This window comes from Stegastes partitus, unplaced genomic scaffold (genome assembly GCF_000690725.1).
Source record: "Stegastes partitus isolate 25-593 unplaced genomic scaffold, Stegastes_partitus-1.0.2 Scaffold359, whole genome shotgun sequence".
NCBI lineage: Eukaryota > Metazoa > Chordata > Actinopteri > Pomacentridae > Stegastes > Stegastes partitus.
The window spans coordinates 382,553-400,460 of NW_007578090.1; the positions used below are offsets into that span (position 1 = coordinate 382,553).

The window sequence follows — 17,908 nt, forward strand, 5'->3', positions numbered from 1 at the left end:
AGTAATGTATTCATTCAACTAAATAATAAGAACCGAGACCGTCTTGTCGTGAGAAGAATCATCTATAGCCTTGATGACTCCAGTGGGTTTATTTTTGCATTCCTCACAAGCACCAAGCTGTGCCTAACTGTAACATGGACCAGTGAGAACTCTATTTCAATAACTCCTGTAATGAGAAAGACAAAGTTAAGACAGTAACAACAATGGAAGATGCCCTCGTGGTGAGAGTTTGATCAGGTGGGACTTCTCACCTTTTTCTTATATTCCAAAGTTTTTTGTTTTTTTTAAAAAAGGCCAAAAAATACAAACAATGTTAAGAGAAACAAACAGCAGAACATAAACAGCACCAGACACAAATTAACATATTGACAGAAGTATAAAGAGACTGAGGTGAATCAGCCGTCACGCCTTAGCACCAGCACACATCCCCACTGTCAGTCCAGCAGTCTGGAGATGAGAAGGCAATGTTGTACCAAAGTGAAGGCAGTGTTGCATTCAAGTAGGTACCAAAATATTAAACTCTTTAAGTTCTTTAAATGTCTACTGAGAGTTTTTTTTTTAGCTGAGGATTAATGAAGTAATGGATGGACTGAGTCACTTGTCATCCTCCACTCTTCCCCACTCCTCAAAGTCCTCCCCCTCCACCTCCCCATCATCAGCATCTTCACCCACATAGTCACCCCACGTGTCATAGACGTCGCCTCCCTGCTCCTCCTCTTCATCCTCCTCATCGTCTTCCTCCAGCAGGTCACCTCCGTACAGTGGTTCATCCTCCTCATCTTCCACTATCTCCATCTCGTCTATGTCATTCTCCTCCTCCTCCTCCTCTGCTTCGTCCTCTTCATCATCGTCATCGTCATCTTCGTCATCGTCTTCCACTTCCTCCATTTCTAACCCACACACCTCCCCGTCCTCCACCTCTCCGTCCTCTCTCTCGTCCCTGGAGGAGGAAGGAGTGGAGAAAGCTTTCCCATCAGTTCGGTCCGCGATGTAAGACCTGCTGAAGGGGATGAAGCTCGAGGTAGCAGTCTTTGTGTTGATGTAGAGACGAGGAGGTGGCTCTGGCCTGGACGATGCAGCCTGGCCGGCAGGGGAGGAGATGGGAGCAGCAGAGGAGGAGGCTCTTCTGGAGTCGGAGACCAGTGAGGGAGCAACAGACACGGCCATGGCCCCGGGCCTCACAGAGGTCACGTTGGGCATGTATTCACGTATCTCCCCTGGCTCCAGCGGGTCGGGCCCACAGGGGTCGTGTTCACTGCAGGATAACTTGCCGTCCAGCTTGGAGATGAAGAGCATGCCTTCTCGATGCTCCTTACAGTATGAGCTGGGGCACATCTCACAGAAAGAAGCTGCCTCTTTACCACAGACGTCACACTGGTGCCATGGACACTCCCATCGCCCTGGACACAAGATCAGTGCAATTAGAAAACATCTCATTTGAGGTAAAAAAGTACAAATAGTAAAATTTCACTATAACAGGTTGATGACATTGATAACTGAAGAGGTATGTCACCAGAAATAACATCACCTAATCACCTCGTTTAAAAAAAAAAAGAGAAAGTTTGTTTACTAAATTGTTTCTTGCACTGTAATCCATATTCAGCATGACAACTTAACACATTATGTTTTCATGACGATCGCTTTATTATATTTGTTTCTAAACTATTTTTATTTTCTTGAAGTTTGATCAAAAGTGTAATATAATTTTTAGTCATCTAATATAGTTGCTGGTGATGCTCTAACTTGTCTTGTGTGTTTGAGGATATTCAAAAACTTGGTGCAAATTTGAGGCTGGCTACACAAAATTTTTGACTTAAAAGTATTTATCCGTTTTATAGGATGTTCTCACAGCCTTCCTCACACAAACAGAAACAACCCTCCACCTCTACTTGCCTGCAGGCCTCTTGGCCAGGTTGAGACAGTCAGCATGATAGACCTTCGGGCAGCCCGGCTTCTTACAGGACACTATCTGGCCCCCATCACCACAGCTGAAGCACTCGTCTTCCCTCTCCTTCGTTACTTCTTGCTTGGTCTTCTTCTTCATGGGTACCTTCCTTTTTCCTTCCTTCAGTTTCATTTTCTCAGCTGGCGGCTGGTTCTAAACAAGGACAAGAATAGGACTATTACGAGGCAGCTCTTTATTTAAAAAGCCCATATTATGCCCATTTACAGGTTCATGATCTTACATATTTTGGGGGTCCACTAGAGGAGGTTTACATGCTTCAATGTTTAAAAAAAAACACACACATTTTGTCACAGTGTACATTGTTGCAGCATCTCTTTTTACCCTCTGGCTGAAATGCTCCATTTTAGTTCCTGTCTCTTTAAGGCCTGCTACCTGCAAAGCCCGGTCTGCTCTAAATTGGTCAGCTGGTCCGAGATTTAGGTTTACCTACTGTAACCCTAAATCTCTGAGTACAGCCAGAGAGACACATCCAAAGCACAAGAAGCTTTAGTGAGAAAAGAATTGGCAGACTGCTCTGTATTGTTTGAGGGCGTGTCGAACTGGTTGCTAGGCTGGTGTTATATGCAAATGTGTTACATAATAACGTAAATCAGTAACAAAAGAAAAGGCTGGACTTCAATTGAGGTGTTTCAGATAGTTAGGGAGCGGTGTATTATGTGGGAGGGAATAACTCACTTTGGCAGAAACTTTGGACTTTGTAAAGTTGTGGAGCTTTTACATACACAAAAAAAGCTATATAACACAGGAAAGGTAAAACCCATCCATCCATTCTTCTGCTTATCTGGGGTCGGGCTGTGGAGGCAGCAGAAGAAGCAGGTCATCCCAGACATCCGCCCCCCCAGCAATGCTTTCCAGTTCCTTCTGGGGGATCCCAAGGTTTTCCCAGGCCAGACGAGACACATAATCCCTCCAGCAGGTTCTGGGTCTACCCCATGGTCTGATCCCAGGTGGATGTGCTCGGAAAACTTCCAAAGGAAGTCTCCCAGGAGGCATCCAAATCAGATGTCCAAAAAATCTTAACTGGCTCCTTTCAATGCGAAGGAGCAGCAGCTCTATTCCACGCGCTCCAGATGTTCGAGCTTCTCACCCTATCTCTAAGGCTAGAAGTCAGGCTAAAGGTAAAACCCCTAACACCATATTATGGCCTCCCTAAATCACACATTTAACAAAGGCTAGTCAGAGCATCAACTGACCAACATGGAAAAATTTTATAAATATGAAGTTTTACCTTTGGTCGAACACCCAGGAAACCACTACAGTTGGGTGCTCCACATTTACAGGCAGTTTTCCCATTGCCAAGACACTCCAAGTTGTAGTTGAAAGTCAGCTCCACACCTAAAGCACACGTTGTGTTAGATCACAGGAGTAAACTAATAAAACAATATGCAATCCCATTCCTACAAATCATAAAACACAGAAATGTGATGTAGATTGTCACTCAAACCTTTTGGGATGTCTTGTAGAGCAAATAGCCCGACTCTGGTGTCTCCATTCACAGTCCACTTTTGAGTTTCACAGTTTGGCTGGCAACTGTGGTTCATGAAGCGAGCCTGGTTCCCTTTAGGCCCAGCATCAATGATCCGGTCCTGGAGTTTTAAAAAAACCCAAATAAAATAGATAAGCTGGTTTGCATTTATCTGTTCTGCACTATGAATGGAGCGTGCTGCTGAGCTGTGCAGACTGTGTTTGTGAGCTCAGAATGACCTTGTCCAGTGTAAGCATGTAGAAGTTACAGATGTCATTCTCCTGAGCGTGTCGGATCCTGGCTCGACATTCTTCTTCATCTATCACCTCTCCCACATATTCACTCACAAAAGCTCCCTGAAAAGCAACAGAGTGAAAAAAAACAGGAAAGAAACTGTGAAACAGAAGAATAAGTAAAATAATAAGTAAAATCGTTAGTCTGATTTATTGCCAACCGACCTTCTTGATGTCTGACACTCCACGTAAACCCCACCCTCGGGACAATGTCCTGAAAATCTCCACAGGTGTGTACTGGCGCTTTGTAAAAGCCTGGTTCTGACATCGCTCCCCTGCCGCACACACCTGAGGGTGGCACTCATACATCAGCATGCGATTAATGCACTCTGAGTCGATGCCACACGGGTTCTCGTCAGAGGCCTTACAGTTACAACGGGGGATCTCTGACAAGTCAGCCGTGATAATCTGCACCTTCCCAATTGGCCGGTTTACCTAAGAAACAGAGACAGAAACATGATTTTTACAGTACATCTCAGCAAGCTGGTTTTACATCAGACTAGATAAGTACAAAAGCACTGTATATAAGGTGACATGACGTACCCTAATGTGCCTGTATGGAGGAGGTTTCTTGTCATTCTTTCTGTCCTCCTGAAGCTGTTTCATTTCTTTTTCTGCCTGAAGCTCTCTGAACCGCTCTGCCGCTTCAGTCAGGGCTGTAAAGACAGACAGAAACTTTACTGAGACTATTGGGAGTGCACTTTTCACTGAGAATCAGAACAAGAAGCATAAAAGATCATTTTCATTTGAACACTTGCATAAATAAAATTAAACACATACCCTTTTTGTACACTGCATCTGCACCCTTGCCCATTTTTTCTATGTTGTGAGTATCACCCTCCATGTAGGGGAAGACTCTAGCCTGGTATGTCCACACAAAATCTTTGGAGCCAAAGAATTGCACTGGGAACTCTCCCACCTCATGTTTCATCCTTAAGATGTTATTTGGGACATCTTTGGCCAGACAGACTTCAGCAGGCCACCACCTAAAGAGTTAGAGCAGGTTTCAGAGATACATATACAGTTGTAAACAAAAGTTTACATACACTTCTAAAGACCATGTATATCGTGACAGTCTTGAGTTTCCAATGACTCCTATGATTCATCATTTTCAATGATGGAATTACTGAAACATGCATTTTTGACATTTAATTGGGCACTTTGTTTCTTTCATAGATTCATCATAGGTCTTATGGAAACATGAGAAAATCTACTAGGTCAAAAATATACATACAGTAACTTCAGTTATCTGTTTTGGTAATGTAGAAAGTTGCATTAATCAAATTTTGTTAATGGCATAACATCTTCACTTCTCATGAGTGACTACAGTTGACTACAGCTGGTGACTCCTCTGAGCCAGTTTAAATCAGACATATTTGATGCACTCATTAGACCGCAAACATTAAAATGGGAAAGTCTAAGGAGCCCAGCACATGTCTGAAACAGTAAAACCCTGACTTGAAGTGAGGAAAATCACTTGGAGCCTTTTCAAAGCAGCTACAGATCCCAAAACCATATGTGAAAACATGTTTTTGTAAGTATAAAATGCATGCTAAAGTTTGTCTCATACCCAATCAGGAAGAAAACTATCACCTGCTACTGACGGACAATTGGTCAGGATGGCCAAGAGTCAACCAAGAATCACCAAAAAGTAGGTCTGCAATGGATTACAAGCTGCTGGAACACTGGCTTCAGTACCCACAGTCAAGTGTATTTTACATCAACGTGCCCCAAAGGGAAGCCACAAAAGAAGGAAGCGCTTCTTCTAGAAGCAGCACCTTTTGGCTCAACTGAAGTTTACTGCTGATTATGTGGCCTAAGAAAGGGCCTTCTGGAGGAAAGTTATGTGGTCAGATGAAACCAAAGTTAAGCTACTGGGCCACACTGACCAGAAATATGTTTGGAGGAGAGCAGGCGAGGACATCATTTTAAGAACATTAAATTTTTCGTCAAGCATGGTGGTGGTAGTATTATGCTCAGTCAAACATACAACCAGACGCCTGTAGATGGCTATCAAAAGCAGCGAGTTAAGGTAAAAACAGCCAGGGGACATTTAACCAAATATTAGCATTGCTGCATGTATACTTTGTACTCAGCATTGTTGTCCTATTTCCAGAAGACCTATGAAAGATTCACCGTGTGAATGGAAGGCAATGCTGTGATCTTACCTGTAGCGCCCCCATTTGACCCACAGTATGTCTTTAATACGAGGCTTCTTTCCAGCTTTGCAGTCGTTGCAGAACCAGCTACCCTGAGGCATCTCCATATTCAAACATTCCCGATGGAAAGCAGCAGGACAGGCTTCACAGCACAGCAGACTGCCCCCTGTAAAATCACAGTAAAAACAAATCAGCACCACAACTGATTTCAAAACAAAAACATCTATATAAATGCAACAAGCATCTATACATACATGTACGAAGCATAACTAGCAAATTAGTACTAAATTATTTATTTCTTGTCATCAGTATTCAGGTGATCCATAACTGGCTTTGCATTAACATCACTAAAAAAATGACACAAAGCATCGAAAATGAAGACACTGCAGACACAAGAAGACATTTCAAATGTATTCAAATGAACTCAAGTGTAGCAATTTCCATCATCACTGCCAGTGATAATAGCATTCCATTTTAAACATCTAGTTTTAGCAGACAAGTTTTGACACACTCCTTGACAATGGCCTTGTCTTTATAGCTGTTGGGTCTCAGAGGCAGATTTGTCAGTAGAAACAGCATACCAATGGCAAGGAACGGTTGTATTTATAGCTAAATGTGCCCAGTGGGAGTGTTTGAGTGAAAAAATAAGATGGAGCATAAAATTAATTCAGAACACATTACGCTGTTGTGAAGAATACGGCACAGTTCATTGTCCCTGAGCAGCTACTCCATTTGAAACATGGAGACAGTTTGGTAACAGGTGCATTCGTGTATTCAGCTCCAAGTTTAATAGTTCCAGACCTGAACTCATGATGAAATATGTATGTTATCTTTGTATCACCATGAAAGTAGGCCAGACTCACCTTCAGAGCAGACAAAGCACCAGCTAACATTGATGTGTTCGTGGTTCTTGCAGCCCTTGCGGGGAGTAAAGTGGTTTGGACACAGGAAACTGTTGTTCGCCAACACCAAACTGCCTGCCGCCATGCAGTTATCATTGGCATGATAGGCCACAGGACAGCGCACACATCGAGCCAACCGACCTACAACACGCATACGAAGGAGGAAAGACAGTTTAACCCATGCACATCTGGACCGTTAACTGAAAGTTTGTAGACTTAACCCAACAAGAGCAGTACATTTTTTAGTTTGTTCACCTTGACTCACACAAAAAGACTCAACGTTATCTGATTATTAGGAGAGGTGGTCGCACAAAGCACAAGACAGCAGTAATATACATGTGCCAAGTTTAACTTATTGTCACAGGAGACTAAGCCATAATGCTGTATAACCAGTGCTCTATGGAGCCACAACAAATTTCCAAAATCCAAGATAGCATCTCAGGCTACTGGCTTGTGTCTGATAACACATGAGCAAAGATGCCAGAGTTATTGGTTGCAGTCACTACATTAAGCATCTGCATACACCAAGACAGTAAAAAAAGAAAACTAAATCACCAAAATGAAACTGAAAGCCCTTAAAACATGAGCTCAAGTGATGCATTCAATACTTATTCAAACTAACAAGAGACATGCAAATAAACAATAATGGTATTCAAATCTCAGATCCTCCAACTTTTAAAATTTAAAGAAACAGTAAAGAGTTGAAGCTATTGTGACGCAGTGACAGCAGGTTCATAGTGTGGCAAAAAAACCATCATGAATCTAATTATCAAGACATTCAAACTTAAACCAGCTCAGGAATATCTTATTAAACCATTTGTGCAGACACATGGCACATAAGCAGGTGAAACGTACAGCCATGACCAAAAGTATACATACACTCGTAAAGACCATGTATATAATGACAGTCGTCTGTTTTCAATGATTTCAATTCATCGATCTACTATAGGTCTGTTGGAAATAAGACAAAATCTACTTGGTCAAAAATATACATGCAGCAATTTGAAGTGTCAGTTTTGTCGATGTAAACAGTTGTGTATATCAAATTTTCTTAGTGGCATGGCCTCTTAACATCTTATGAGCGATTGTGAGTGACTACAGCTGATGGCTTTTTTGAGCCAATCTAAATAGGGCCCATTTGATACACTCATCAGAAATAGCTATAAACACTGCAATAGGTCAGTCTGATACGAACAATCTGGACGAAAGTTCTGTGTTCAGATGAAACAAAAATTTAGCTATTTTGCCACAATGAAACAAATATATTTGGTAGAGAGCAGGTGAAGCCTTTAAGTTTTATTCTATTCTATTCTATTCTATTCTATTCTAACCCCAAGAACACTAAACCTATTGTCAAGCACCGTGGTGATAGTATTATTATTTGAACCTCCGCATTTTTCAGGAATACCTAAAATCATCAGCTAGAAGGTGAAGGGTGTAACCAGAAGCTTGTGTCCAGCTACAGAAACATTCAGTTGAGATGAAAATGGCTCACAAACATGTAGCCAAATGTTAGCATTGCTGTATGTATATTTTTGATCAAGCAGATTTTGTCATTTTTCCAGAAGACTTACAATAAATCTACAAAAGAATCAAAATTGATGATTGATTTTTTTTTCTTTTACTTTTGTGACAAAGACATGTTTTAAAGATTACATCATAAGAATGTAAGCATTACAGGAGTCACTGACAACTCAAGACTGTAATGATATACATTATCTTTACAACTGTATGCAAACTTTTGTTCGTGACTGTAGCTAAGCCTACAGTAGACTCTTTGCCAAATATATATTTATATAACAGAAGCATACAAAAGCACAATTTTGAAAGTTCTAAGAAATATGACAGTGCCTTTGCTTCAAGGACACTTTGCTGCAGTCTCCAGGTCAATATAGGAGGAAATATCTGAAGCCACAAACACACCAATTCTGAACTATGCGTGCCATTTGAAATACGTCGCAATTTTCATATTATGAATCAATGGACCTTACCTTTAGAGCTGCAGAGGTTTAGAGGGTTGGTGATGTGGCAGGACAGGCACACATGCAGGGGGCAGCGGAAGCCTTTGTTATGGGGCTGGGTGGCTGAGTAGGCCAAAATACAGTCGGTGTGGTAGAACTTCCCGCACAGTGGTATGATGCAGCGCTTCACCCCGTTGCCAGACTTCTTACACACAAAGCACGCGTGGACACCTAAGAGGAACACAAAAAATGGGTATAAATTTCACATATTTCCTAACTTATTTGTGTCAGGGCGTTCGTTTTAGGATAAGTGCTTTGAGCTCTCTGTCAGACACGAGCTGTACCCACCAGTGTTGCATTCACGACAGAGGAATTTCCTCTTGGGCGCCGTTGACAGGCCGATACACTGCGGGTGAAAGGCTCCGTAACAGTGGCCTTCACACAACAGCAGGTCTCCTGTTCTCTCACACACCTGCACAAACATACACAGACATGCTGTCGTAAATAAAGAACAAGCCGAGCCATATGAAGCCAAAAAAATCCACACTTTCTGATGATTGTCTCACCTGGCAGACATTCTCCTTTAGGGATGCAGCTCCTATTTTCCCTTTTACATCCACTTGAGAAGAGAGGCTGTCATTCAAACCAACCGGCAGCACCTACAAATATTAATGTCATCTGCTGTTACTCAAGCACAGGAGGATACCCATAGATGCAAGTGTACTGATTATTTTCCTTTCTGATGGATGACCAAGTGACTTATTTAGCTGAACAACACAACGTGCACACCTCAGGTTTGGGAGTTAGTGTTCCAGTGTGTACATTTTGCTTCTCTTCAGTGCTGCAGGGCTCCGTCTCCACCTCCTGCTTGGGGGTCTTAGGTCTTTGGGGGCTGGGAGACCTACTTTCTGAGGACTTGGAGGCAGCAGCAGGAGCAGAGGATGTGCTTGTGGCAGGCTTCTCTTTCTTCAGAGATCCAAGCTGTGCAATATGAGGTTTTTGTTGTGTTTAGGAAGGTTAAACATCATTTTAGCATTACACTGTTTCCTGGGATACAACAACAGAGACAGAATTTTCTTTAAGCTTGTTTTTTTTGTCGTACCTGAGTTTTCTTGACCATCACTTTCACCTCTGATGTAATTCCACTGAACCGCTTTAGCTCCTGGAGGACAAACAAATGACCAGTTGTGAAAATACTCAGTGCCAGTACAGAATGTTACATAGCGTATATCTTTGATCCCTCGGTCTCAGTATACCTTCTTCTTTGCAGGAGCAGCAGGCACTTCTTCTATGGTACAGTCCAGCACCTTGTGTGACAGCTTTCTTGGCCTCTTTCTTTCTTGGACTAATAATCCCATGTCTAACGTAAAAAAATAATTCAATAATACGTTATCTATTACATTCTAAAGATGACATGTCAGGGACAAGCAGTATAGGAGATGGTGGAATTAAACATATTCAGTCACAAGAGATGCTTCAGCTTATTTACCAGATTCAAGAGGTAGATCGGTTTCTTCTGCTGTCTCCGTGTCCAAGGAGGGTTGTGTTGTGAGTGGAGATACTGACGGTGCTACAGGAGAAAGCTCATCCTGAGACGGACTCAGAGCTGCTGGAGCCTCGGTGGGCTCTACAGGTGGCGAGGTTGAGGTAACAGTCCCTGGCGAGGTGTTGAGATCGTGGAGTGCTGTCATCCCTGAAGTCTGCTGCACATTCACACGACAACAAGTACGTTGATATATCAAGTTTCAAATGAAACACTGGGTGAGTTCAGAGGGCTTAAACGATTCGTTTCCTGACTGTTATTTATGAGCGGTACAGATTCTCAGCTGAGGGAATGTGTTTCATCTGCAAACATGTTGAGCTGTGCGTTACTAATATCACTGAATGAAGTCGTGCAGTTACAGTATCACACAATGTAAACATCGTGTCGGCATGGGAACCCGACGTGTATTTAGTTGGCAATGCAGAAATCACATAAATATGTTTCTATGTTTGGCTCTGATTTGCTTTCAAGCCCATTTATATTTCTGGTATTGTAACTAATGAGAAAATTGATTATTCTCCTGGTATTTATTACAGAGAATATTCAATCAATAACATTAATTTCACTTTAAAGTGATATCCTGCATTATGGGACAGTGTCAGACTTAAATGCACTTCAATACAAGATCACGTTTAAATATATTAAAGTTTATTTCCAACGTGCAGCTTTCAGTTGGAAATAAACAGCTGCATCAGTAAAATATTATTTATTGACACGTTTAACAGTTTTCAACCAGCATTTCTGTCTTGCATTATTTGCAGTAGCGGCGCTTTTTATTGTCATCATTTTTTAAAAAATATTCCTCATTGTTCATTAAAACAAACTGCTGACTGAAGCAGCTGCACACAATCATTTCATTTTGTGCTGCAGAAGACACACGTGACGCGTTAAACATCCCTTTTTATGTGAACAAGCACAGAGTCTGAAGCAGAAAGTCTGAGTTGACAAAGAAAGCTGATAACCACCTTCATGAAACACGTAATCTCTGGCTGGGGCTTTCGTTTTGTCGAGTTTACACAAAGAAAGTCAAATTTGCTTCGTAGTACACCCCTCAGCTGTGTTGTGGCGATAACATGTTGCACTCCTAGCTGGAAACACCTTGTATACTGTGGGCTGCAGTGGTGGAGAGTAACTAAGTATATTTACTCAAATACTCGAGGTAAGTTCAGTTTTGAGTACAGCTGAACAATTTGGGGGGAAATAGCAAATTGCAACTGTTCTGACAGATGTGGCAATTTCAATGTGATTTGTAATATAATATCATTCATTTAATATCATACATTTACTCATTTAAGTCAAGCTTCAGTTCAGCTTGACTACATGAGATAATATCAAAAGTATAACTGTCAAGGAATACAGCATTCATTTGTCAAACTGTTGACATGACAGTTTAAGTCTAAGGTCAGACAAGCGACATAATGAATATCCTAAATGGCAACCTTTGAGTTTTCCTAAATGCATTGTTTTAAATTGTGATTTTAATTCGAAATTGATTATTGTTCAGCCCTACTTTTCCAGTATTTCTCCATAACTTGACTATCTCCATTTAATGCTACTGTTCCACTCCACTCCATTTCTGATGGAAATCTTGTACTTTCTACTCCACTACACCGATTGCTGAGCTTTTTTTTCTACTTTTCTGCTGAATATTTTACATGATGGATATTATAGCAACACTTTAAAATACACCAAATTTTTGAATATTAAACCAGCGTTTTCCAACCTTTTTGGTTTCTGACAATTTACAAAAATCAGTGTGTGGTGTGACTCACATTACAGATGTGCATGAGTTGTTAACAGAGCTGCCAAACAGTGATGTTTTTTTCTTCTAAACTTCTCACATGGGTTAATTTTGATTAAGTTTAAATAATCCAAGATTTCGCCAAAAATCAAAGACTTTTAAAAAGATTTGTGTATGTGATCGTATTTTTTCCTCTTTCCTCTCCCGTTATTCATCTGACAACTCCTCAGATCTATATGCTGTCCCTGTAAATAAAATTGGAAAGTAGCTCCAACTAACTGCTTCAACAGTAACATGCTGCTGACACGCTGATGCTTCACTATTAATAGTCTAATCACATCATATATGATAATATATCAGTCAGTGACCAAACTACAACTTTTACTTTAATACTTTAACTACATTTGGCTGCTAGTTGTGTACTTAGGTAGGATTAATAATGCAGGATTTCTACTTGTGATGGGCTACCTCCATACTGCTTTATTCATACTTTTACATAAGTAAAGAATCTGAAGACATGTTCCACCACTGGCAGGCTGCACAGATAACCTTTATGGTGCTTACACAGATGCTGAAGGGTGTTAAAAAAAATACTGTAGAGGTTTAAAGTGAATAAAAATGTCAGTTGCTACCATGTACTTTCATTTATACCATTAAAAACAAAACAACTTCTTACTACTTTGGAAGATTCTGAAGTGTGTCTCTTTGATCTCTTTTTTGGGGCGAATATTTGTTCATACTCCTCAGTCGACTCCAGGAGCCTTTTAGTTGGTTTCCGGAGACGTTTGTTCTCTGAATGTCCTGAAAGAATAGATAACAAACACATCATTTTCTTTCTCATTCTAGCATCTCAGCGGACAAACTAAAACAGCAGCTGTTTGCGTCTTACCAGCTGTGCTGCTTGTGTCTGAGAAGTGTGAGTCATTCTCTGTGTGCTTCTCAACTCCCCCATCCAGATCCGGTGATGCCCTCATGGTGTAAGCCCCCTTCATCTCAGAGGACACCTCGCTCACACCTTCACCTTTCTTCTCGGCAGCCTCCTCAACCACCTGCCAGCGCTTCTTTGGAGCCACTGCGGATTCTGAGTTCCTATCGAGGTAGCTGGTGGAGGGGTTGGCAGCGACGTGGGAATCAGATCCGGGATTGGCTAAGTCAGCGTGGCCACTGACAAACTCCCTGCCGTATGCCATGTCAGCCAGGTCTGAAGACAGGCCAGGTATGCTTAGTTTCAGTTTGGCCGGCAGTCTTTGTTTTCTTCTCTGCTTGTCCGAGCTCCCAGTGTGAGAGTGAACAGGAAAGTCTTCACAATAGAAGGTGTCGGCTTTCATGATCGCTTTAGTCCTAACCTTGCTTTTCACCGCTGTATTTTGGGGTATGGTGGATTTCCCTGATTGACCGTTTTCTAATTTGATCCCATGAGTTACACCAGAACCCTTCAGTGGGTCACTTTCTGTAGAAGTGGGGATCACCAAGGGTTCCTCCTTAATTAGGAGAGGTGATGGTGGTACGAGCAGGGGTCTGCCTTCTTTTTCTCTGGTATCATGCATGTCTTTCAGGAGCATCAGAAAAGTACTGAATCTATAATTGGAATCAGGCTGAAATGCAGTCACCTCAGAGTCACTGCTGTCCTCCTTCACAAGAGATTTAAACATTAGTTCCTTGACATCCTCATAAGTGTCCACTGGAGACAGAGATACGGGTGGAGAAGTGGTTGATGTATCTGGGACAACGTTTTCTGTCTTGATCTTAACAGGTTGCGAAGTGGGTTCACTTGAGCCCACACACTTTGACTTAATCAATGAGCCATTGCGAATTAGTTTCTTGTCAAGTTTCCTTGCACGTCGTTTAGGAGAGCTGTGTTTTACAGCAGATGATGCGTTGCTGGGGGATTCCCAGTTAGGAGACATTTCAGTTGTGATGAGCGCATTAGTAGGTGTATTATTATCATCCATGGAGGCTTCGGTTGAGATTTGGCTTGTGGCCAGTGCATCTTTGAGATCGGTCTCCTCCTCTGCTTTTAGAGCCCTCGTCATTAGACGACTGCTGGCAGGAAGATCCACAGAGTGCTTTTCACTTGAACTGTACGACAGTTCGACACAGCTGCCCAAACTCTGCTCAGAGTTTGTATTTTTAGACATCAATTGATTTCTAAAAATGCTAGAGGAATCACATGAATCCGTGCATTGGTTGGCTTTTTCATGACACTTTGTAGCTTTTGCTGAACCCTGTTCTTTTCTGACCAATCGGTCTACGTCCTGTATTAGAGGCGTTGCTGTGCGTTTAGGACGATGCAGCATTGGGACCGAATCCAGGTCAGCATACGGTGAGTCCTTCGGCTCTTCTTTCAGTGCACGCGTTGTATGAAACTGGCCCGTCACGTTTGCTACAGTAGACGATTCCTTTGATCCACCAACTATATGACCAAATATGTCTGATAAACATTTCTTTTTCTTCCTGCAAGCTTTACTCTTATTGGCTTGAACTGTAGAGTTTTTAATGAGATGGTTCTCATTTCCGTTGGAAGCCATACAGGGTGATACAGGTTGACTGAGGTCCACAGAGACAGAGGCAGCCTCCTGTGGCTTTTCAGTCGGGAGTGGACTGGATGTACGCTCCTCTCCATTAATGGACGCTGAAAGTACACTTTCACGATTCCTTTGTCGACCAGGCAGCAGATACTCAGCTTCTGTCACACTGACTTTCCACGCAGTCAGCAAACTTTTGGGTATCTGCCAAGAGCAGAATTAACATTCAGAGCAACGTTTACAGTTAGTAAATACATGATTTTATAAGATCAACTTAGTGAATTTACCGTGTACTTGTAGTCTTTCTCCTTCTGCTTCCCTCTCCGTCTGAGCACAGGTAGGTCTTTAAACTGATGGCCTCCCTCAAAAGGTAGAATGGCGCTCCCTGGGACCCAAGCACATTCTGTAATCTCCCCAAACGTCTCCAGGAAATACATCCGACAAGGACGGGGACTTGGAACTGGAACCAAACAAAAATAATAATCAGCACATTCATTAACTTACACAAACCCACAGAGAAGAATTCTGTTGGCTGGTATTAACCTGTCTGGTAAAAGTTCAGTTTGATAAACGACAAGTTGGCTTTAAATCTCACCTTTCATCTTAGTGTGCGATCCCTGGTCTGGGTCACAGGTGACTTGGCAGGGCCACCAGGGCCGTCTGTTAAATTTTGCCCACACCAGGTCCCCTTCCAGGTATTTCACTGCAGGAAGAGGCTTTTTCTTTGGGCTGTTGGACTGATCAGCACAATGAAAATGCTTTAAGATGTGATACTGAAAACAGTGCTACTGTTTACTACTGACATTCTGAATAACAACAGACTAATAGGCAAGTTCCCCCCTTTAAGTTGTAATGTAGAATAAACACTTCTAGGTTCCTGCATCGTGTGTTCTGTTGGCATCAAACGTATACTATTATCTGCTGTTTTGTGATTATATTTGAAAACTTTCAGTCAATTCACGGCACAATCTATATCTGAAACATCATTAAAACTGTTCTGAGGATGGCACACAGGTGTACAACTGGACCAAGACCAAAATTATGCTTAATTATTATTCTATGAAATATTTCTCTGCATTGAGAAATACATAACCAGGATAAACCAATGTTTTTTTAAAAAGTTGCAAAGTATTCCAGGTGATTTGGACTCACGTTAGAGTTGGTGCCAGCTGGTGAGATAAGTCCAGGGTCAACCAGGGAGGTAAGTTCACCATCACTGTCCGATTCCTCGCCCAAGCTCCACCCGTCTCTCATTGTGATTTCTGGCAGTGCGCTGGGGCTTAGTGTGGGGTTGAGTTCAGATATAGTTTTGGACATTAAATTAAAGAGTGTAGGTTTGTATGTTCTTTTGTCCACCCCTGAGTTGCACGTGGCCCTGCCCTCAGTTCGGTCCTGACTCTGTTTTGGGGAGCGGTGAAAAGGCGCAAGCTCCTCACTGCTGTCATGCTCTCCATCCTCCTCCTCCTCCTTTATGTCACTGCTGTCAAACAGCGTGGATCCAAAATGCAGGTAACCATTCGGGATGGGAGAACAGTGCTCAAAGCTGTCAGAACTGTGAGGGGAGAAGCCATTTCTGCTCACGTCCTGAAGAGTGTCAAAAGGTTCCAAGTCCTCATTGCTCGGAGAAGAAGGCAGCTGCACTGAAGGCGCCTCAAACTCATCATCATCATCACTGATTGGGCTTGCACAGCGCAGGTTGTTGCGAGGATGGAGGTCCCTGTCTGGGTCCGGTTTGCTGGACACAGTGTTCAGGTCCTGCGGCCTCCTCAGCTGGTTGTAGCTGTGAGACCGGTCAGGCTGACTGTACCCCAGTAAAGCAGGTTGTTTGAGGCTGGAGGATGGCAACTGCACCGCCGACGACTGGTCTGATCCTCGCTTGACAATGCCACACTGGTTGCCATAGGAAGTGCTCACAAGGCCATTGCGGGGCCTCAGCTCTGGCTGGCTTGAGCCAAACACTGAGCCAACCCTAAGACCTGGTCTGTATGACTGATTCATGTTGTCATGCCTTTAGCCTGTCAAATAAAAAAGAAGCAGGGTCAGATGAGGGAAATGTGCCATTGAAGTTTCCCACTAAATGCAGTCAGTGGGTGTTACTGAGGCTCGTGTAGCCTACTGTACAAAACAAGAACGCATGCTGACATAGATAGATTTCGTAAACAAAATCCAGTCGGACAGAAACCTGTGAAAAGAGCCCAGCAGCGACGGACTGTGCGCACACACATACACACACACCAATAAGCCGACATTGCATGGCCTCCATTCCAGAGGCCAGTCGGACGGCACAAGGCAAAACACCAAAACACAACCGTCCAACATAATTCATTCACAAATTATTAGAAAATAGCGCCGCTTTGTTTGATGATCGCGGGTCATGGCGATCGCTGACTCGTACAGTCAATGGAGGAGCGCTGAGGCTGTAGTAGAGGTGGTGACACTGAGCCATCACAGAAACACTGAGTGGCTCACACAAACAAGCTACAGCCGCACACCGACATAGGAAGCTACTATTAACTCACAAAAAAAGGGCTGATCGGCACCAAGTTCACCACACACCACCAACACGTGGAAAAACGTGAAAAACTCACCATTTGGAGGTCGGTCACCGTGAAACCAACAGCGGATCTTTGAGAATGTGGCACAAAGCGAGTGTTTTTCTCGGTTTGTGAGAGCAGATCTGCACAATCCCAGCTGCAGCAGCACTAGTAGTAGGCCAAGGCACAGCTCTCATTCTCGGCACTTCATCGCCTCATCAGCGGCGGCCCTCTGAAAAAAAAACTGTCACACTAGATACAAAATAACAAGAAAATCCCAATTACGCTGCAACATCTTACAGCGCCGAAATTCAGTGTGCCATAACCGGTCCCCTAACAGCCACAGCGGCTTATTTACTACATGATTTTTGCCTGCTGTCGAAGTGCCCCCGGTTATGTTAAAACAAGCCCAGACTGACTGTGTTGGTGAGCAGCAACCAATCGGCACTGCTACCCAACCCCCCGTCTGCAGAGGGCCGTGACACTCACCCTCCGAACACACACACACACACACACAATCACACACACATGCACACTTACACGCACGCACTCAAACACACGCGCACACATGTACGTGCACGTGATTGTGCATCCAGGTGAAGTTTATAATAGTGACTGGTATATAATATCAGCTTTAAACACATCTGAATGAATGACCTGTTTTAGGATAGTCGGCTCATTTGTGCGCATCTGCCCTCATTGTTTAACTTCACGAACTGACCCAGACCTCTGTGTCTGTGCGCAACAAGCAAGGAGATCGACAGAAAAAGGAGCGATTGCAGTGCGCAAATAATCACACGGCCTTTCCGGCCGAACCAA

At 42.9% G+C, this 17,908-nt stretch overlaps 1 protein-coding gene across 1 annotated transcript; it reads right to left on the bottom strand.

Moving 5' to 3' along the window:
* Positions 1-43: 43 nt before the first annotated feature.
* Positions 44-17,631, bottom strand: nsd1a (nuclear receptor binding SET domain protein 1a). The gene is made up of 23 exons (XM_008284451.1): positions 17,144-17,631; positions 15,708-16,570; positions 15,151-15,292; positions 14,843-15,015; positions 12,920-14,759; positions 12,707-12,831; positions 10,236-10,449; positions 10,003-10,106; positions 9,849-9,908; positions 9,536-9,727; positions 9,313-9,405; positions 9,095-9,218; positions 8,777-8,977; positions 6,747-6,926; positions 5,893-6,049; positions 4,505-4,710; positions 4,268-4,380; positions 3,890-4,159; positions 3,671-3,787; positions 3,411-3,552; positions 3,195-3,301; positions 1,894-2,098; positions 44-1,400 (listed from the first exon to the last, which is right to left on the bottom strand). The coding sequence occupies exons 2-23, from the start codon at positions 16,551-16,553 to the stop codon at positions 595-597; spliced, it is 6,417 nt and encodes a 2,138-aa protein (XP_008282673.1). The 5' UTR covers positions 16,554-16,570; positions 17,144-17,631; the 3' UTR covers positions 44-594.
* Positions 17,632-17,908: the final 277 nt, after the last annotated feature.